We start from the raw sequence: 23,021 nt of genomic DNA, 5'->3' as shown, positions 1-23,021 counted from the left end.
TGTGGATTATTTGCAAAGCTCTTCACAAAGCAAACTTTTTTTTTTCTTATAGACGCCTCAAACCTGCGCGTGACTATTTTTGATAGCGTTAACTGACTTTTGGTCCACCCGGTACATTAAGAATAATAAGAGGCAAAAGAAAAAGCAATTACGGAGTGATGTATACAGAACCGACATGTGGGACTGTCCAAAAACTCACATCGGTCAAACTGACAGATCCTGTAACAAACGTATAGCAGAACACAAAAGGGCTTTCAATAATAGAAAAAGAAATTCTAAGTACGCACTTGTGTAACGAAATAAGCGTTGGACTATCCCAGCTAATTGAAATAATATTCGAAAATATTACCTCAATCATCTAAGATAGCCATTGCTACACCCTCAGCTTAGCTCAGTCTCTCAAGGTGTGTGTTCGTCTTGTCTTATTCTTAGAAATGAACTATGAAAGTTTGGAATAAAAGCAAACACACCAAGTATTTTTAAATAATCATGTTTTTTGTTCGATAAAGATATAATAAAAATATGACTTGTAAAATTGCATTAACAAATATATTCAAATTCTTGCCAAAAACTAACAATTTGTAGATTATACTTATGGCTTTTGGTATCTGATGGTAACTTCTTGATGTTGAATGGTACTGCTGCTGGTTCTGCAACGGGTTCTGGGGTCCTAAAGGCTGTACTCCACCAGATCTACAGATGTTGGTCGTTGCAGTCTAGTTGCTGTGGTTGCAGTATGGATGACATGTCACTCGTTTTTGTATCGTTGTTGTCTCAACTTTTAGATCATAATCAATCTTTTAATTACCAGTTTAAAATTCTCCATATTCAAAATAAAGGCTTAACCTATATCTATAATCTATGGAAATTAATAAATTAAAAACTACAGATATAATTCCGAATCACCAACTTGAGACAAACAGCTTCCCACTCCTTATCTTATTCGGTTAAAGTATAGACACAGTAAAATATATTACTTTTGAGAAAAGCACTCAGCTGAAACAGCTGCAGTGACATTAATTTGTAATAAATTTTATGGATGTATTGAAAACAAAATTTTAAGTGTTTTATTATTAGATAAAATGATCTTCCATCAAGTAACAGTCGAATCCATCACTTATTAATGGTATTATCAACTTCCGGTAATACCGCTGAAAATATAAGAGTAAGTACTAAATTTCTTTCAGGCATAAAAGTAGTTTTATTTGCGATCTATGTGAAACATCCTGCATACCAGGAAATACTCATATTTTTTTATAGTGCTTAGTGCTACTAAAATTTCGTTAAAATATAAAGATAAATAATTAAAAAACAAACTATCTACTAATAGACCTAATAAAATAATCTACATTAAATGTACCTGAGGTGGAATCCATTCAATTTCTCCTAACGCCACCCATGATTGAGCATGTACAACAGCCCACAAACCAGGAGCGCCATCTGGCAGATGCTCAACGGCATACAAAGATGCCGCTAAAATTTGAGTTTCCGAGGACACGTCCAACTGCAAAACATGCAGTCTCGCAGAACAAACTTCCTTCAACTCCTCTGCCGCGGAGCTTCCTGCGGCGTTCTGGAATCCTGCAAACACGGTGAATCCTTGTTCGTCTAGCTGCCTGGCGAGGGCGCTCCCTATCCTGGAATCGCATCCGGTAATGAGGACGGCTTTGCCCGCTGCTGTCACCTGCAGAAAAAAAGACAAAATGAAATGCTGATCGATACACAGGGGAAGAGCATTTATTTACATATTTGTTTGTGCCAAATAAATACAATCTATATTGTTTATCGGTTTCTAATACTAAGAATTGATAATTTGAAATTCACATATCATTATCTACTTTACTTCCTTATATAATTTTTTGCTAGTACCTAATAAGATAGAGAAACGCCGAACTCTATATCACCACGAACAACAGGTATCTTTATATACCATGTTCTATTGGGATTTTAGAAACCATTCTGAATACACTAAAATAGGGTGATTGAAAGAAAATAAATTAAAAGAAAACAGCAAATAAATAAACAAAAATACAAGACATTAGTTACACGAGAAGGAATACTAGTAATTAGAGAAAATGGTCCCATATAACAATATATCGCTGTCCCGGTGGAACAATGACGCAACTACAAAAGTGTAACTTTTCAGGAGAGCCAAAAATATAAAATTATTTTACTTAATACCTCATGCAATGAAGCATAATGGAGATACTGGATTAGTATTGCAGTTATACTTGGCCACCGTGATATACTGTAACTCTACTACACATTCGAAATTAATTCTTAATTTTACATCCCTAAATTTGATCCCCAATTGCAATTACGTCATTGTTGCCACAGTCATTTTGTGGCAACAATGACGTAATTGCAATTGGGGATCAAAAGGGATGAAAAATTAAGAATTTAGAATTTAGTTTTAGAAAGAAAAATTTAGAATTTAGTTTGAAAGATAATATCTTTAAAACTCAATTCTAAATTTTCATATAATAATCTAAAAATTTTCCACAGACATACTCATTTTGTAAAATTTTTGGTTATCTAGCTAGTTCTGAAAGGTGGCGTGGAAATAAGGACAAAAAGTCATTGAAAAAGTTTATTAAACAAATTGAAAATTGTAGTAAAAGCAAACATTTTTAATAAAAAGGAACTTAAAAATAAAATTGAAATTACAAAAATAATATCAACAAAAAATTGAATCGTAAAAGGCTTTAAAAAATCCAGGAATTAGGTATCTGTTTTGAAAGCAATTATTTCAAATCTTTTAGTTTTTGATCACCTAAAGGAATTTTTAAAGAGTAAGCCTTACGTAGCTGGCATTTTGGTGAAAACTATTCGGACGAACTCAGACTCTTTCTTTTTTGACAAACATCAATTTTTGTCCACGTTGGTTGTTTATAACTTTCTTTATACAGGAAGTAATCTTTCCCTTTTAAGATTTAAAGTAACATTACTTCAGTTATCATTAAGTTAACATCCAGTCCATTTCATTGTACAGCGCTTTTACATCGTCAAACTCGGTGAAATCCATTTCTTTAACCGTTAAAGGTGCTCCTGTTTTTTAGCATTACCAAGTATTGATGTTTGGGGATCTTGGTGTATATTTATGTCTGCTTCTTCTTCTTCTTCTACTTCTTCTTCTTCTTCTGATGATGATGATACCTCAGTAGTGGAAGTATGATAGTGTTCACTGGAACATTTATCATGCATTTAAATCTAATAATATAAAAATAGAACTTACATAAAATGCACTTACGTCAATGTTGCCCCACAATAAAGAGAAATTCAGATGAAAAATGACACAAAATACAGTTACGTCAAGGTTTCAATCACATAAAATACAATTGCGTCAATGTAGCACCGTCTAATCTAATCTAAGCACACACTCGACTTATCGAAGCACAACTGTATATTATGTCATTGTTTCTCCGAGGTCGGCTGATTTTTCAACTATGACGCATCTGTCCCCTGGTGGCTAAAAGTTGAACAACACGTCTGACAGTGATCTGCCGAATGGGATAACCAAGTTTGGACACAGCGACGACATAAACTCATTTTCTATAAATTTGCAGTTACGTCAATGTTCCACCGGGACAGCGATATGAGAACTCTCACGTTACAGTATCATCATCATGACATCAACACTCCTAGTGGAGTGATTTTCGCCCTTTTTTAAGTTATACTTCTTTAGGCGCGATTGGGAGTGAATTTTTATTATTCTGCGCGCATGCGCACACAGACAGCATGGCGTTAGTTGCTAAATATTTCAAGTTATGTATATAGTTATATCAATGCAAAAAAAGGTGTGAAAAGAATATGTTAGTGCTTTAGAATATGTTAGTGATTTTTGTTTTACTTATTTTTGGTTGTAAGTCAGAGTTTATATTCTTTATTTTTGTGTTTAATTGTTTAAGAATTTCTTGCTGTGGTTTTTGTCTTGTTCTGTATAGGTGCGTATAGTATTCTTGTGTCAATTTTATTATTTGTTTTATATCATTAATGGTTGTTCCTTCGCTGTTTATCATTTCATTTATCTGTGTTTTACAGAGTCGTTGTTTTAAGCATTTCATATTTTTGTTCTGCTGGATTTTGTTCTGCCGGCTTTCAATCTTTGCCTCATGTTTTTTTCTCTTGGTTTTCTTTATGTTTTTTCTAACTGTTTTATTGTTTTATACAATATTGAAATAAATTAATTATGTATTTGTTTTAACACTTGTATACGGCTTTTGAATTAGTTATCACTTCATATGATTATGAGTTTTCGTCGCGTTGTTTTCTTGATCATTGTAGTATGTATGTTTTAATTAAAACGAGTAGCTTATTTAAATTCTGAATGCAATTTTATATAATAGAAATTTATGTAGATAGAAAACTTGTTTTAGCTATATGAAACACCAACCACCTACAATATTATAAAAGGTTTCAAGTAATTATTTTAACTTGAAAAACAAGTTCTATTCAAACTACAACTGTAATTAGTTTGGGTAGTTATTATAAAATGTCAACTTAACATTTTACATCTTTAATTAGTATTTATTAATTGACATAATAGACCCGCATAAAATCAAGAAGTTTAACAATCTGATAAGGAAAAGCATATAGATACGGGAAAACTGTATGGTGAGTTGTAACGATATCCTTCGCGAACGGCTCCACGGGCGAGAAATTGACGCTAGCAGTAGCCGTAAAACGAACTTAAGGTTCCGCGGAACGGAATAGGAATAGCCGAACTGTACCGACTACAGGACTTGTGCGTAGTCGGTTCAGTTCGGCTATTCCTATTCCGTTCCGCGGAAGATAGCGTCAATTTCTCGCCCGTGGAGCCGTAGGCTTCCACCTGGCATCCAACAGCTCGTCAGAAGAGAACCGGACGCGCATTGATATCAACGCACTCCCACTAATTGCCACCTCTCTGATGGAACCAAGGAGTGATGGCTTCCGAGAGTGTATTTAAGAAGAGAAACGAGGAACATGAAATCAGTTCCAATCAGTGTATTGAACTGAAAATTGTTTTTATTCAGATGTTGGAAATCATCATATCTATTTTAATTTTTGAGACAGTAGCTCTAAATAGTGCATCCAAACCATTCTCTCAGGTTTTTCAGTCATGAAATTTGTCTTCTTCCGATACTTCTTCTTCCCTCTATCTTTTCTTACATTATGAGTCGCAGGATGCGATACTTTTCGCCCCGCATCACATGTCCGAGATACTGTAGTTTTCTTTCTTTAATTGTAAGTTCAACTTCCTTCTCTTTACCTATTTTTCTCAGTACTTTATTGTTCGTGACTCTATCTACCCAGGAAATCCTCATAATTCTTCTATAAGTCCACATTTTAAAGGCGTTAAGTAGTATCATTGTCTCTACATTTAACGTCCATGATTCCACTCCATATTATAGTACACTGTGTACGTAACATTTTGTTAGGCTTACTTTAAGAGCTATTGTTGAATCTGTGCTACATAGGACCTATTTCATTTTCATAAAATTAGAACGTGCTTTTCCGATTCTGACTTTGATTTCTGCAGTGTAGTCATTATTTTCTGTTATAAGTGTTCCTAGGTAAGTGTACTTTTTTACTCTTTCGATCTGCTGGCCCTCTACTATCAAGATTTCGTTATTATTATGGTTGCTTTTACTAATTTTCATAAACTTTGTCTTTTTGATATTGAGAGAGAGGGCCCGTACTCCCTATTACACCTTACCATTTTGCTCATGAGTCTTTCCAGGTCATGTAAACTATCGGCCATTATTACTGTATCATCTGCATATCCGATGTTGTTAACTAAGACTACATTTACTCTTATGCCGACTGTTTCATCTTCCAGATTTTCTCGCATTATCTCTTCAGAATAAGCGTTAAACATTAGCAGTGATAGTATGCTACCTTGCCTGACTCCTCTCTTTATTTCCATTTTTTTCTTAACTGAAACGGAAATATACAAAAATAGCGAGTGATACTAACAGAGACACTAGTAATCATATTTACACTTATTGGAGAGATCCGTAAACATTCGGAAACCTAATGTTTCCGATCTAATTTGTCACTGTTTCAAATAAATTCCTGCATTGCCAGTTGTAAGATAATTAAAGTAAATTAAAGTAAAATAAAATTAAAATTAATGGATACGTTAGAATATAGTCTAGGCGCCAGAGGGGTCACCGTGTCATATTCAATTCTGATGGACAAACTCAACGGTTTCTTATGGATTTTTAGCTGCTGATTACGAATTTCGAGGGTGGATTTCGATCCGAGTGGTCAAAAAATTGTTATGAACAATTTAATTGTTTATAAATTGTTTATAAGGCTCTGGCTCATAAACTAAAAGAGATAAAAAAAATGTTTCAAATAAAATTTGTTCCTTAATAAAAAACAAAGAAAAGACCGTTTTTAAATCTAACAATTAAAACTCAAGATATTGTAAAATTAGTGAACAATGCAAATTGCAAATTGCAAAATAAGTATTTTTCGAAGCTTTATCGATGGTAACTCGGCTTCTACGCATACAAATAAGTCTTAGAAGGTGTCGTTTTAAAGCTTAATTAACAGGCTTCCAAACAAAGTTTGCTAAATTACTTGATCTTCATTTATTTTAAAGTTATACCCGTTTGAAGTTACAATTTTCTTAAAAATATTGTACATTCATTTGTTTATAAGGGTTTCAAGCAAATTTGAGCTATAAACATTTATACTTTAATGAACAATAATGATAGAAAAACTCAAAAGGAATAATTTGAGGTTATGAAAATGTTCATAAATTTATTTTTGGCCAAGGTGTTGATATTTTAATGGCGCGCGTTATGAGGCGCAAGATCGGCTCACCGCGTAAAGGTTCACGCGCTAACTTCTCGATGCAAATTATAATTTCTATGTATACATACGTTATCTTCATTTTTCATTTTTGAAGATCCTAATAAAATTTTATCATATAATTCTTATAATTAAATCATCATACTGTACCTCGTATCACCTTTCATTCTATTTACATTGTCTTCTATTTTTTGCACTAAATGAGAAAAAAACATTAAAAACTAATATTTCAGAAGCATAACTAAAAAGTAAGTTGATATTATTTATTAATACTATTTTTACAAACTTTTTTTTCATGAATCTGCAAATCTGCATAGAGATATACAGGGAACATCAGCTTTTTTACATCTGCATAAGTTCTTAGCGAAATTTTAACAGTTACATGGTGGTACAAGTCTGTTCTTGTAGGCAGTAAAACTACAACTTTTTGAGGCTTCAGAGTCTAATTATCTAATATGATATCCATATAAAGTGGATCGAGTTCTTTTGCAGCATCATCAAGGCCCGTCAATTGTGTGTATGCCGCCACATCATAAATGCTCGTTTTATATGCAATGATGATGCTGCAAAAGAACTCAATCCATTTTTATATGGATATCACATATTGGCTCATTTTCATGCGTAGAAGCCGAGTTACGATCGATAAAGCGTCGAAGAATACATACTTACTTGACTGTGAGCTAATCTTGCGCCTCATAGCGCGCCATTAAAATATCGACATCTTAGCCAAAAATAAACTTACGAACATTTTAGTAAGCTCAAATTGTTCCTTTTGAGTTGTTTTATCATTATTGTTAATTAAAGTATAAATGTTTATAGCTCAAGTTTGCTTGAAACCTTTATAAACAAATTAATGTACAATTTTTTTAAGAAAATTATAACTTCAAACGGGTATAACTTTAAAACAAATGAAGATCAAATAATTTAACAAACTTTGTTTGGAAGCCTCTTAATTAAGCTTTAAAAGGACACCTTACAAGGCTCATTTGCATGCGTAGAAGCCGAGTTACGATCGGTAAAGCTTCGAAAAATACTTATTTTGCAATTTGAAATTTGCATTTTGCACTAATTTTACAATATTTTGAGTTCTAATTGCTAGATTTAAGTTTAGTAAACGGTTTTTTCTTCGCTTTTTATTAAGGAACAAATTTTATTTGAAAAATTTTTTTTTATCTCTTTTAGTTTATGAGCCAGAGCCTTGTAAACAATTTATAAACAATTAAATTGTTTATAACAATTTTTTGACCACTCGGATCGAAATACCCCCTCGAAATTCGTAATAAGCAGCCCAAAATCCATAAGAAACCGTTGAGTTTGTCCATCAGAATTGAAAATGACACGGTGACCTCTATTTGGCGCCTAGACTAATAGGAACTATTTTACTTATGATCGGCGTGGCGTGGTATCGCCTTGCCATGGCATTGGGACGCTTCTATCGTCCATAAGAAATACGTAGCCCTATCTCTGCAACATTCTGTTCTTAACGTTAAACGGTTCATAGGACCAGGTTCATTACATATATGAATATTAAACGTTATAGAGTATTGGAGACAGTATGTATCCCTGTTATTCTCCTCTTTTTATTCCTATTACCCACGTCAATTGACTTCCCATCGTAATTGTTGCAAACAATTACGATGGGAGCTCTAGTTAACTATATTATAAAGTAAACAAGAATAAAAAACCGCTAAACGCCGTAAAAATGAGTGGCGCATACAATATTCCAGCTACAAAAGATCTGATATGAATATTAAGTGGCGCGAAAATGTATTTTCATTTTGATGCAAAACAAAATTCTAGTTTTATTTTAAAAGATTTTTCCATAATATTTGCTAAATTTGAAGTAAAACGCGCCACAAAAGAGTAACTTTGATACAGTTTTAATTTTGAAACTCTTTTGTGGCGCGCTTACACTTCAAATTTAGCAAACATTATGGAAAAATCTTTTAAAATATAACTAGAATTTTGTTTTGCATCAAAATGAAAATATATTTTAGCGCCACGTAATATTCATATCAGAATTTTTGTAGCTGGAATATTGTATGGGCCACTCATTTTTACGGCATTCAGCGGTTTTTTATTCTTGTATCAGGAGTTTTATAAAGTATATATATATATATATATATATATATATATATATATATATATATATATATATATATATATATATATATATAAATTCGGGTTCAAAACGTCCTCCGACGTTGTCCGATGCCTTGTTGCCAATATCTCTTCTATCATTGCAGTTTTCATCTTCTAATCCTCGTACACTCATTGATCGTCTTACTCCCTGTATCCATGTCGTTCTTGGCCTTCCTATTTTTCTGTTTTCTGTAGGTATCCATTTCATAATTTTCTTTGGCAGTCTTTCCTCCCCCATTCTCTGAACATGCCCGTACCACGTTAATTGTTTCTTCTCAATGCATTCTACAACCGTTTCCTGTAAATTCATTCTTCGCTTTACTTCCTCATTTCTAACCCGGTCCAATCTCGATGTTCTACTTGCTCTTCTTAGGGCGTCCATCTCAGTAGCTTCTATTTTTCGTTTTTGGTGTTCCTTTATTCTCCATGTTTCGGATCCGTATACCAATGTGCTCTTAATCATGGTGTTGTATATTCGCATTTTTCTTTGTTTCCCTATCTCGGTACTCCATAAAACTCCGTTCAATGATTTAATTATCGTTCTTGCTTTATTTATTCTGCTCTTAATTTCTGCATCGTCAGTACCTTCCTTGTTGAAATTAATGCCCAAATACTTATTTATATTTATCACAGCTAGTTATTTTCTGATTATTGTCCAATATCATATCAGTTGAATCCTCACCTAGGCATAAATATTGTGTTTTTTCTACATTCATCTGCAATCCCCATTTTTCGTATTCTTCCTTCAATTTGCGAGTCATATATTCCAAATTTTCTTTATCGTTTGTTCATATTGATCGTCTGCAAACTGAAGGGTGTACATGCAGGTGTTGTCGTCGATTTGGATGCCCATTCCACTGCATTTTCGTATTGTAAGGGCTTTGGCGACATAAATATTAAACAGACTTGGTGATATGCAACATCCTTGTCGTAGACTTTTGTTGACTGTAAACAAATCTGTTATTTTGTTTCCTAATTTTACTGCAGATTTCATGTCACTGTATAAATTTTGGACAGTTTTATAAAGTTATTTATAAATTAAATGTATGAAAGAGATAAAGGCAGTTTTTGTTTATATTTGATTTAGAGTTGGACCACCATATCCATATAACTATTTCAGCATCCTCATGCATCCTCAGTGAAGCTATGCAGTCACAACTCTGAAAGAAATATCAACAATCTGCCTATTTAAGGGAAACCATCGCGATACAATGATTCCACCTTTTGAGACGCAATCTAGCGACATCTTTCGTATTATGAGAAAAAACGAAAAGCCCTAGATACAAAGTTTACTACTTTTTAAACAATTAGGTATAAGGTATACACCGTTATATTCGTCTAGAGTCCTTATACAAACGCTCAGTTATTGGCGCAATTCGTAGGTTAAAATTTTGAGTAATTGTGGAAAAACCAAAATTTTCAAAGTTTAGTTTTTCAGTTTTTCGGCTATACTGAGCCGTCTGTATGTCTGATTCTGGCGGGTTAGACACCATTTGAAAGCTTAACTCATTACTATTGATTTGGTGTATTTACGGTTCTCCTGTCTCTTCTTGAACCGAAGATATATACCCCCAAAAATATGCCGTCTTGTACCTACCAAGTGCTATAGCTGGCTTATGGGTAGTCAAAAGTCACAAACTACATCGGTTCTGAATCGGCCCTGACCCCCTCTTCAAACACAGAAAAAAATTCATATCGGTTTAACTTTTCCACATACATACATATCGACAAACATTTTCCCTTTTTGAAGTTATACTTCTTTACGGGCGTAATGACGGTGAAATTTTATATGGGAAAACCTAGCGACCGGGCGCATGCGCATTATAACTTTGTTCTGATTGGATGTTCAAATGACATGACAAAAATTATCCAATATGGCAGCTGTGGCACAGCTGTGGGACTGTGCATGGTTTGGTTATAATGTATGCTTGTTGCGTTTTAAAATTTGTAGGAAGAGAAACAACAAACAAAAAGTTAGTTAATGGTTATACTGCCTTTTTAAATAGTTTTCATATTATATTTTTGGACTTATTTACATAGAAGAGATGATTGTTGCATGCCAATGTGAAAGCTCATCAAACTGTGCCTAGTATGAGTGCCGCAGATCTCGCTTATTCAAAGCTAAAGAATCTTTCACTGGTAAGTATTTTATAAATAGTTGATCAAATTTTGTTATGATATTTGAACATAGCCACTTTGCACGACGCAAGTGATTGCGAAATTTATTAGTCGTTATACGGGCTCCGATACCTACCTTGAACCTACCAAAATACATAAGTAGTATGTAATACTTTTATTTACATAATTTGATTACCATCAAAATTTCTATCAATATTCACCTAATATATTGTTTTCTTACTCTATGTTTTGTTGTATTTTTTCAATTCTAAATCATTTCAATTCAAAATCAAAATAATTTGATTTACATAAGTTAAAAATGTCAAAAGGTTAATCTGTTTAGTTAGACGATCTTCGCACATAATGACAAGCTGTCTCTGTGGCGAAGTTTTAATGCGGGTGAATCCCAATACAACGCAAATACCAGCCGCGTGGTAAGTTGGTTCGAATCCCAATAGAAACTTTTATTTTTTTATTTTTTTTTATACATTTTATGATTGTAAGTATATTTATTATATAATTTTATTTTCAGAAAATACGTATTTAGTTAAAAATTTTTCCGACAATTAATGTTCAGAAATCATTTGTGACATTTTTAATGTGTTTTTTGGCACTGTTTTAATAAAAATGTTTGAGAAGTAGTAAGTATAAATTAATTTAATATTTAAATAAAATATAAATAAAAAGTATATTAATTTCGTTTATAATCATATAATCATATAATAGAAGTATAACTTCTTACGTGCGTACAAAGTACACACACATTCTTTTTTTAAATAAAAATTGAGTCATAATTTTGAGCTCGGTAACTTTTGAATGGTATAATCGATTTTCAAAATTAGACATGCGTTATAAAGGTAATGATCAGTACTATCAGAAGCCACAAAGGTCGGAGTTAAATTTTTGAAGTTTTTGGGAGTTTTGGGGACGAGAACGAAAAACAGACCCTAAATAGGAAGGGCCGTAAAATCCACACCCGTAGACCAAAATGGATAGTTGACCTATGAATGGGTGAGTCTTTTCCTGAACATTAAGATGGAAGTTGGCCCAATTTTTAATTCGGTCAGATTTAGAAAATCGAAAATTTCGTGTATATATAGTGTCGCGTGTAGGGGAGTGTGGATGTGCGCCACTGGCTAGAACTACCGTTCTCTGGTAATTATATCTTTAGTTAATCCGACTTGGAAAAATTCCAGTTTTAACATAATAAGTATTTCGCCGATATTTCTTTAAGCTGGAAGGTTTAAATAAAATCTAATTTTTACCGCGACTAGAGTTATCAAAAAGAAATTGAAAGAACTTTCTCAAGATGCTCTTTTTGTCGGAAAATTCAATTTCGCTTTTACTTTTTTGATACTGTCCTTTATTCGGTAGAATAGCTTTAAAATGAAAAAGATTTTCATTGATATAAGGAATATGCATTTGGGAGTTGGAAAATAATGTCTGCTATAACGCTTCGATGTATATTTTTCACATATTGGATTTTAGTTATAGTTTTACCAATATTTCCATTTTACTTTTTCAAAACACAGAAAGGAAAAATATAACTACTATGGAAACTGAAGTTACTTATTTGAAGGAGCAACTAGCGGTTAGTAAAAAGTAAATAGAAAAGTTAAGAAATCAATATTGCAAGAGGAGTACATATAAGGTAACTCGAAATGATGCAAAAACTATATAGTCCAATCTTGAATACAAATGTCAGAAATTGATGAAGGAGAAGCATGTGTTTAATAAACAATTACAAGAATTACAAAATGCTTTAAATTATATAGGTTCAAAGCCAGTGTCAGCAAGAACAAAAAGATAATATAACCTAGGAAGTAAGTCTGCGGATGACCGCACTTGAACAGGAAAAATTATGATCAGAATTCTTTAAAAAAACCCGAAAAAGAAAGATAACGACTTAAGAGTTATACGAGATTGGCTTAAAAATGGTATAATTATAAATAGTCTAGGCGCCAAATAGAGGTCACCGTGTCATTTTCAATTCTGATGGACAAACTCAACGGTTTCTTATGAATTTTGGGCTGCTGATTACGAATTTCGAGGGGGGATTTCGATCCGAGTGGTCAAAAAGTTGTTATAAACAATTTAATTGTTTATAAATTGTTTATAAGGCTCTGGCTCATAAACTAAAAGAGATAAAAAAATTTTTTCAAATAAAATTTGTTCCTTAATAAAAAACAAGGAAACAACCGTTCACTAAACTTAAATCCGACAATTAGAACTCAAGATATTGTAAAATTAGTGCACAATGCAAATTGCAAATTGCAAAATAAGTATTTTTCGAAGCTTAACCGATCGTAACTCGGCTTCTACGCATGCAAATGAGCCTTTTAAGGTGTCCTTTTAAAGCTTAATTAAGAGGCTTCCAAAAAAAGTTTGTTACATTATTTGATCTTCATTTGTTTTAAAGTTATACCCGTTTGAATTTATAATTTTCTTAAAAAAATTGTACATTAATTTGTTTATAAAGGTTTCAAGCAAACTTATGCTATAAACATTTATACTTTAATTAACAATAATGATAAAACAACTCAAAAGGAACAATTTGAGCTTAAAACGTTCGTAAGCTTATTTTTAGCTAAGATGCCGATATTTTAATGGCGCGCTATGAGGCGCAAGATTGGCTCACAGTCAAGTAAGTGTGTATTCTTTGACGCTTTATCGATCGTAACTCGGCTTCTACGCATGAAAATGAGCCAATATGTGATATCCATATAAAAATAGATCGAGTTCTTTTGCAGCATCATCATTGCATATAAAACGAGCATTTATGATGTGGCGGCATACACACAATTGACGAGCCTTGATGATGCTGCAAAAGAACTAGATCCACTTTATATGGATATCATATAGATAATTAGACTCTGAAGCCTCAAAAAGTTTTAGTTTTACTACCTACAAGAACAGACTTGTACCACCATGTAACTGTTAAAATTTCGCTAAGTACTTATGCAGATGTAAAAAAGCTGATATTCCTTGTATATCTCTATGCAGATTTGCAGATGCACGAAAAAAATGTTTGTAAAAATAGTATTAATAAATAATATCAACTTACTTTTTAGTTATACTTCTGAAATATTAGTTTTTAATGTTTTTTTCTCATTTAGTGCAAAAAATAGAAGACAATGTAAATAGAATGAAAGGTGACACGAGGTACAGTATGATGATTTAATTATAAGAATTATATGATAAAATTTTATTAGGATCTTTAAAAATGAAAAATGAAGATAACGTACGTATACATAGAAATTATAATTTGCATCGAGAAGTTAGCGCGTGAACCTTTACGCGGTGAGCCGGTCTTGCGCCTCATAGCGCGCGTCATTAAAATATCGACATCTTGGCCAAAAATAAACTTATGAACATTTTCATAACCTCAAATTCTTCCTTTTGAGTTTTTCTATCATTATTGTTCATTAAAGTATAAATGTTTATAGCTCAAATTTGCATGAAACCCTTATAAACAAATGAATGTACAATATTTTTAAGAAAATTGTAAATTCAAACGGGTATAACTTTAAAACAAATGAAGATCAAGTAATTTAACAAACTTTGTTTGAAAGCCTGTTAATTAAGCTTTAAAACGACACCTTCTAAGACTTATTTACATGCGTAGAAGCCGAGTTGCGATGGATAAAGCATCGAAAAATACTTATTTTGCAATTTGCAATTTGCATTGTGCACTAATTTTACAATATTTTGAGTTCTAATTGCTAGATTTAAGTTTAGTAAACGGTTTTTTCTTCGCTTTTTATTAAGGAACAAATTTTATTTGAAACATTTTTTTATCTCTTTTAGTTTATGAGCCAGAGCCTTATAAACAATATATAAACAATTAGATTGTTTATAACAATTTTTTGACCACTTGGATCGAAATCCCCCCTCGAAATTCGTAATCAGCAGCCAAAAATCCATAAGAAACCGTTGAGTTTGTCCATCAGAATTGAATATGACACGGTGACCCCTCTGGCGCCTAGACTAAAAGGCGTACTGTGCTCAATGGAAATCTCTATATCTTTCGAATGGCCTATTATATCGGAAGTTGGAAAGTCCCGATGGAGTACGTACACTTCAACAAGTGGTACTGCCAAAATCACACACTAAAAGTGTACTGCAAGAACATCCTGCCTGGAGGACATTGTGGAGTCAAAAGAACACTGACCAGAGTTCGAGACAAATTTTATTGGATTTTCTGTCGCTGAGATGTAGAAGATTGGTGTAAGAAATGGGATTTATGTAACGGTAGAAAGGTAAAATGGTACAATATCTTTCCGGAGAGCCTTTTGAACGACTTGCAGTTGATATTTTCGGTTCATTTCCGACGACAGAGAGAGGTAACAAGTACTTATTGGTTGCAATGGCTTATTTTTCAAAATGGCCTGAAATTGCACCCTATCCTATACTAATCAAGAAGCAGGCTACAGTAGCAGAGGCATTAATAACACACGTCGTAACAAGACATGGAGTTCATTTAGAGTTGCATTCTGATCAAGGACGAAATTTTTAATCATAATTATGGCAAATATTAATGAAAACCTTGGGTATTAAGAAAACTCGAACTACGCCTCTACATCTACAATCAGACGTAATGAAAAACATAGAACCATTTGCCAATACCTGTCAATGTTTGTCGCTGATTATCAAGAAGATTGGGATATTTTAATTCCAAAAGAATGTTCAGAACATCGAACAATATCTTTAATGAGCCATATACTAAAGATATTTCTAAAAATAATCCACAACCGAGTTTATCAAAAGTTGGAGTCAGATATTAGTAATACACATATGGGGTTCAGAAAAGGACTATTTACTCGAGAAGTCCTCTTCGGTTTGAATGTTCTTACAAAAAGATGCCTAGACGTTAATCAAGAAGTACATGCATGTTTTATCGATTTTGAAAAAGCGTTTGACAGAGTACGCCACGATAGGCTAAGAGACATTCTTGAAAGAAAAGACATAGATAATAAAGATCTGCGAATAATTCTCAACTTATATTGGAATGAGAAAGCTAACATCAAAATAGAAAATGAGATATCAAAAGCAATAGAAATACGTAGAGGAGTACGACAGGATGCATTTTGTCACCACTGCTATTTAATGTATATAGTGAAAGCATCTGCCAGAAAGCCCTTTTGCAAGCAAATGAAGGAATCGTAATCAATGGAGAGGTTGTAAATAATATTCGATACGCGGACGACACTGTACTAGTAGCAAGAACAGTAGAAGAATTACAACGATTACTTACAAACATAAATATTGCTTGCAACAATTATGGCATAAAAATTAATATCAAAAAAACCAAGTATATGGTCTTCAGTAAAATCATGACACAACCAGCACATATTAGTATAAACGGCAATCAAATTGAAAAAGTATTAAGTTACAAATACTTGGGAACTTTAATAAACGAAACTGGAGACCAAAACAATGAAATAAGAAGACGTATCGAAATTGCCAGGGCCACCTTCATAAAGATGAGAAAATTCTTCTGCAACAGAGATATAAGCATCCCTCTACGATTAAGAATACTAAGATGCTACGTATTTAACACGCTATTATACGGTGTAGAGGCCTGGACTCTCAAACAGAACAACATAAAAAATATTAAAAGTTTCGAGATGTGGTGCTACTGTCGAATGCTGAAGATACGTTGGGTTGAAAGAATCACAAATCTTGAAGTAATACGAAGGATAGGACGAGACCCAGAAATTTTGTTAACGATAAAACGAAGAAAACTCGAGTATTTGGGTCACCTGATGAGAGATCATAAATACACATTACTTCAAAATATAATGCAAGGAAAAATAGAAGGAAAACGGAATCCAGGCCGTAGAAGAATGTCATGGTTGCGGAATTTGAGAGAGTGGTTTGGCTGCACCACTAATGAACTTTTTAGGTCAGCTGTAAACAAGGTCAGGGTAGCCTTGATGATTTCCAATCTCCGATAGGAGTGGCACAAGAAGAAGAAGAAGAATTCCTCTATTCCTGTTAGCCTACAGAAGTTCCGAACATGAAGCAACCTATTATTCTCCATCGATGATGATAACCGGAAGAGAAATGGAATCCAGGCCATAAAAGAATGTCATGGTTGAGGAATTTGAGAGAGTGGTTTGGCTGCACCACTAATGAACTTTTTAGGTCAGCTGTAAACAAGGTCAGGGTAGCCTTGATGATTTCCAATCTCCGATAGGAGTGGCACAAGAAGAAGAAGAAGAATTTCTCTATTCCTGTTAGCCTACAGAAGTTCCGAACATGAAGCAACCTGTTATTCTCCATCGATGATGATAACCGGAAGAGAAATGAAGCTTTCTCCAGATCTTGTTTTTGGAAGATTGCCTCCCTGCTAAGAAGAACATTTATCTGTGACGTACATTGAAAATCTAACAGAAATATTAGAAAAAGTCCACGAATTTGCTCTTAAAAGTGATAAAGCCAAGGCCAGACTTGACATGCATGCAACCGAAACAACTTTCGAAAGAGGTGACCCATTATAGTTATACAATCCCACACGTAAGAAAGGACTTTGTCCGAAACTTCAACGAAACTGTGAAGGCCCGTACATCGTCCTGCAGAAAATAAACGATCTAACTACTAAAACTAAACCCAAGGTAGTTCATATCGAGAGATTAGCCCCATACCATGAAACTGATCCACCCTGTTGGCTTCAACCAGTAAGTGATAGACCAGTTATTCGAGGCGAATAACTATAAAGGACAGTTCTGTCCTTTATCTGGACCGAACAGGTATTACGACTGTTCTGTAAGATTGATCTTCTTCTTCTTCTTCTTCTTCTTCTTCTTCTTCTTCTTCTTCTTCTTCTTCTTTTCTTTTGCTTCTTCTTCCTACTTTATAAATAGGCTCAATGCCTGTTTTACTTCGATTTTTAGCCTCAATTGACATTGTCTGGCCATATTTTCCTCGGTCGTCCCAATGATCTTCCATTTGGCGATTTGTCTCTTGCTATTCGTACTATTATATTTTCTGTCATTCTTTCTATGTGTTGATTCCATTCTATTTTTCTTCTTTTGGTCCCCATGTTTAATTTCTTCTATACCACATCTGGCTCGTATTTCCTCACTTCTTAAACTGTCTCTTAGAATTTGGTTTGTTATTTGTCGTAAGACTTTCATTTCTGCTGTTTTCAGCAGTCTTTGTGTTTCTGCCGTATCTGCTCTTGTTTTCGCTGTGTATGTCATTATCGGTGTTATTGTTGATTTATATATCCTGGTTTTTGTTTCCGTTGTGAGGTATTTGTTTCTCCAGATTGTGTTGTTGAGACATTTTGCTGCTCTGTTCGCCATGTTCACTTGTTTTTGTACTTCTTCTTCCACTTTTCCGTAACTTGACAGTTTAATTCCCAAGTATTCCGTTTCCATCACTTGTTCTATTATTTTGTTATTTACGACCCGTTTACATCGTCTCGGTTCCGCTGATATTACTATCGATTTAGTTTTCTCTGTTGAGATCAACATATTGTATATGAGCTCCGTGACTTCGAATTCTTTAATTAATCTTTGCAGGTCATCTTCATTTTCGGCTGTTATTATGGCGTCGTCGGCGTAGCAGATTATCTTTATTTCCTTTTCTCCCATTCTATATCCTCTTCTTTTTTAACTTTATTTATGATTTCATCCATTATCAGATTAAATATTAATGGGCTCAGCGAATCTCCTTGTCTAATGCCATTTTCATACTTGATAGGTTGCGATAGTTTTCCCTTACATCTTACCATAGCTATGTTGTCTTTATATTAAATTCTCAATGGTTTTTATTAAATCTAGTGGTATTCCCTTTCATATAGGTAATAAATGTACCGCGTCCCGAATTCTCACTCTATCAAACGCTTTCTTCAAATCTATCAGGCACATATATATGCTGGTTTGTTGTATTCCAGCGACTTTTGGTGAGTGATGTTGCCGGTCCCAAGCCCGGATAAAGGAGGAGGGTTGTAAGGTTAGGTTAGCAGCCTGCCATATATAAAAAAAATAAAAAGAGCTCAAAGAACCGGTAAAGAGCCTCGGACTAAGATTGACCACACATAGAAAAAGTCCATTGACGAAAAAGAAGAAGTAGGAGAATATTCGAGATGTCATGGAATAACCCAGAAATGTCTAGTGACGTCTAGAACGTCCGAAAATGAAAACATATATGGCGTTGACGTTTCTAGAACAGTTGTAATTGAGCATTTGAAGTTTAAATTTGTCATTGTGTTTAAAAGTATTGTATTATTAATTCAGGAACCGAAGCTTTTCACCTCGAAATTTTTACTGAATAAATCGATTTGCTTGAAAATTTGAGAATAAGTAGTGGATAGTCCAAGGATCAAAATCTATATGATGCATGGGGGTGGTTACCACCCCATCTCGGGGTGGAAATTTTTTATTATATTTTGGCCGCAAAACATGATAAAAACGTTGATTCTAAGCAAAAAATGTTTTATACATATTTATGATAAAATTAACAGTTTTCGATTTATTCGCTATCGAAAGTGTTAGTTTTATATCGAAAAAATCAATGTTTTACCACACTACAAAAATTCGTTATTCGGTTTTAACTCTAGTTTTTAAAAACTAATCATTCTAAGCCACTCAAACTTCTAGAATCTGTTAATAATACATAAATGAAGAAGAATGAATAAGGCCAATGACTAAAAACACCCCTAACTTACATTATTATGCTTCCAATTTGATTTCTCCTTTTTTTTTTCAAAAAAATATATTGATTTTTAACCGTAACTTTTTTATTTTTTATCTTAGAAAGTTTGGTAAATAAAAATTTTTGTAGGTTTGTTATTAAATCTTTTAAAAATCCTCAATCGCAAAAAGAGGTGACTTTGAAAGGGTTGGTAAAGATGGTTTTTGCATGTTATTACAAGTTTTAATTGTCAATAGTTCACTAAATTTTTACTGTAGAAAAAATTTTTGCAAACCAGGCTCTTGGGAATTAAAAAATAAGCTACAATTTCATTATTAAACATTTGTTCGTATCTCTGATGTTAATCTTTCTATTCTGAAGAAAAACCCATTTTCTTCCAAACTACAAAAATTCGTTATTCGCTTTTAACTCCATTTTTTTTTTAAAACCAGTCATTCTAGGCCGATCAAACTTCTAGAACCTATTAATAATACATAATTAAAGAAGACCGAATAAGGTCAATTACTAATTTTAATTACGGTGACGATTAGGGCGGTTGCTTCCGATCACTTTTTCGCTGAAAAAAAAGGACTGACATTCTTTTCATTATAAGTCACTTAATGTCTGAGCTAGAGACTTTTTTTCTATTTCTGGAGATAGATGTTTTTAAATACTTTAAATTAGTTTCAACAAGTTATCCTCGAAAAATTCACAGATTTCCCGTCTTTTGAGTTTGAAACTACAAACATATTATACAATATTTAGCATTTAACGACGAAGAGCTAACATATTATAATAAAGTATAGCTCGATTACTATTGGTCTTAAAGAAAATAAAAAAAACGGTTTTGTTTATTTTTTCAAAAGCTACATTTTTGTTAAGTAAAGTTGTTTTGATACAACGAAAACTTTTGGAGTTATTAGCAGAAAACTTATTAACAACATTGACTTTTTCCATATAAAACTAACACTGTGGATAGCGAATAAATCGAAAACTATTAATTTTATCACAAAAATATATAAAACGTTTTTTGCTTAAAATGAATGTTCTTACCAACTTTTGTGGTCAAAATATAATAAAAAATTTCTACCCCCCAGATGGGGTGGCAACCAACCCCATGGTAAAAGCGCCTGTTGGCAGCATATAGATTTTGATCCTTGGACTAATCACTACTTATTCTCTTTTCAAGCAAATCTATTCATTCTGTAAAAATTGCGAGGTTTTGTCCTATTTTAAGCTTCATTACTTGGACTATATTGTTGTGTTAATAAATTCATTTTAAAGCTGAGTTATATTATATATTAATAGTTTACCCCGTAGATTTCCATTTATATTGAAACATCGTTATGTGCCTTCAAACCAAACACAAAAAGCAAAGTCGTTGTTTCGACACTTTTGTCCTAAATCTAGTGTACGTGATTTGGATTCACTTATAAGTTGTACAATTGAAGATGGGGCTTTACGCTGTAACTGTAAAACCAAATTGACATTTATGTTGGTCACGCACGGCCGCTTTGGAAGACTTTGGAATAGTTTTTAAAGCGTCCACATAACTAAAAATAACATTTTGGCCAACGCTTTAATCTTTACTTGATCTTTGTAACTATGTACACTTAGAAAAAGTAACTATGTACATGGGATTCTAGAAAATGCATCATTTGGAAGCGATAAGTTATTTTTTGGTTTACATTATTAAAAATATTACAGACTACAGACATAGCATGTAGTTTGGAGAAACATACTAGAACGGCTGTAAAAGGGTACCGTATTGTCTATCTCAATATGGAACTGCGCCTTAAGAGGGTGGAAGACCAGCTACATTAAGAAATAGTATTTCCTTCAAAAATGGGTAACAAAGCTGAATAAATGTTAGTAACATGTATGTGTACTAATTTTCTGAAAGATATCTTAAAGACCTAGCGGCGTTGCCATATGGCAACATGCATTTTTGAAAAAACTACAAAATTTTTTTGAAAATTATAAATATTTTGGTTTAATTTAACTTATTGTGGTGGATTCACTTAAGCAAAAAATCGACAATTTTTGAAAAAAATAATTAATTCGGGCTTTAATGGGTTTGTTGCGGTCATTGTCTTCGCCTCCATTCTATATATAGTCCAGAGAAATAAGATTTTTCTCTTGACACATCCCCCTCCAGGCCGAAACCAAATTTTTTGAGTAGTATGGACATCTATATTAATAACTTTTATGTTTCCTGCAGCCGATTTTGATGATATACATAGTTATAAACAAATGAAGATCAAAAAACGGTAAATTTTCGCTTTTTTCATCTATAACCAAAAAGTTAAGCATTTTAAGCAAATTTGAGAGTAAGAAACTCATAAATCGTCCAAAAAATTTGAATATGGCGTTCACTGAATGTGTCTATCCTTATTGGTTGCTTAGAAAATTGCAAAATAAATCATAAATTTTGAGTTTCCATAAATATTCATAACTTATGTAAAAATTAACTTAGAACCTTCTTATTACACGAATTTCTGAGACTTCTGGTGCTTAAATTATATTTTAAATCTCAAAGCAATTGGTCAAGTAGTTTAAAAGTTATTTAATTTGTTTATCCCAAATTCATTTTTTTTGTAACACTATAAGTCAGAAAATTATGAGGTTACAGTAAGACTTGTGACATTTTATGGAAGAAGAGCATTTATACTATTGACTTAATTAAAAAAAATTACAAAAAGTAATTTTAAACAGTGTAAAATTATTTTGCAAAAACACGTCGATATTTTGCTTACTTATAAAAACAATTAGAATAACTTTTTAACCGTTACCCGTAAAAAATAATTTTTTCGTATTTGGAAAGACTTAATTTTTATACACATTTAGAAAGAAAAACAATTGTCCTAGGACAATTACGGACGAAGTTACCCCCCTTTTTTTTAATTCACATGTTTTTGCAAAATAATTTTGCAGTATTTAGAATTATTTTTTGTCATTTTTTTAAATTAAAATAATAGTATAAATCTTCTTCTTTCATAAACTATCCAAAGTATTAGTGTAACTTCATCATTTTCTGACTTATAGCGTTGCAAAAAAAATTAATTTGGGATAAACAAATTAAATACCTTTTAAAATATTTGACCAATTGCTTTGAAATATAGGGTATGGTTTAAGCACCAAAAGTGTCAGCATTCTCTGTAGTAAGAACGTTCTAAGTTAGTTTTTACATAAGTTATGAATATTTAAAAAAACTCAAAATTTATGATTTATTTTGCAATTTTCTAAGCAACCAATAAGGATAGACATATTCAGTGAACGCCATATTGAAGTTTTTTATACGATTTATGAGATTC

General features: G+C 32.8%; 1 protein-coding gene across 1 annotated transcript in view; it reads right to left on the bottom strand.

Annotated features, from left to right (window-relative positions):
- Positions 1 to 23,021, bottom strand: part of LOC114338381 (D-beta-hydroxybutyrate dehydrogenase, mitochondrial) — a 162,524-nt gene that overhangs the window by 80,815 nt on the left and 58,688 nt on the right. The window contains exon 3 of the mRNA XM_028288975.2: positions 1,361 to 1,684. Within this exon, the coding sequence (XP_028144776.1) occupies positions 1,361 to 1,684 (324 nt within the window). The remainder of the gene's footprint in view (positions 1 to 1,360; positions 1,685 to 23,021) is intronic.

The sequence above is a fragment of the Diabrotica virgifera genome, chromosome 6 (assembly GCF_917563875.1).
Source record: "Diabrotica virgifera virgifera chromosome 6, PGI_DIABVI_V3a".
Classification (NCBI taxonomy): domain Eukaryota; kingdom Metazoa; phylum Arthropoda; class Insecta; order Coleoptera; family Chrysomelidae; genus Diabrotica; species Diabrotica virgifera.
This window is presented reverse-complemented; position numbering and strand designations above follow the sequence as displayed.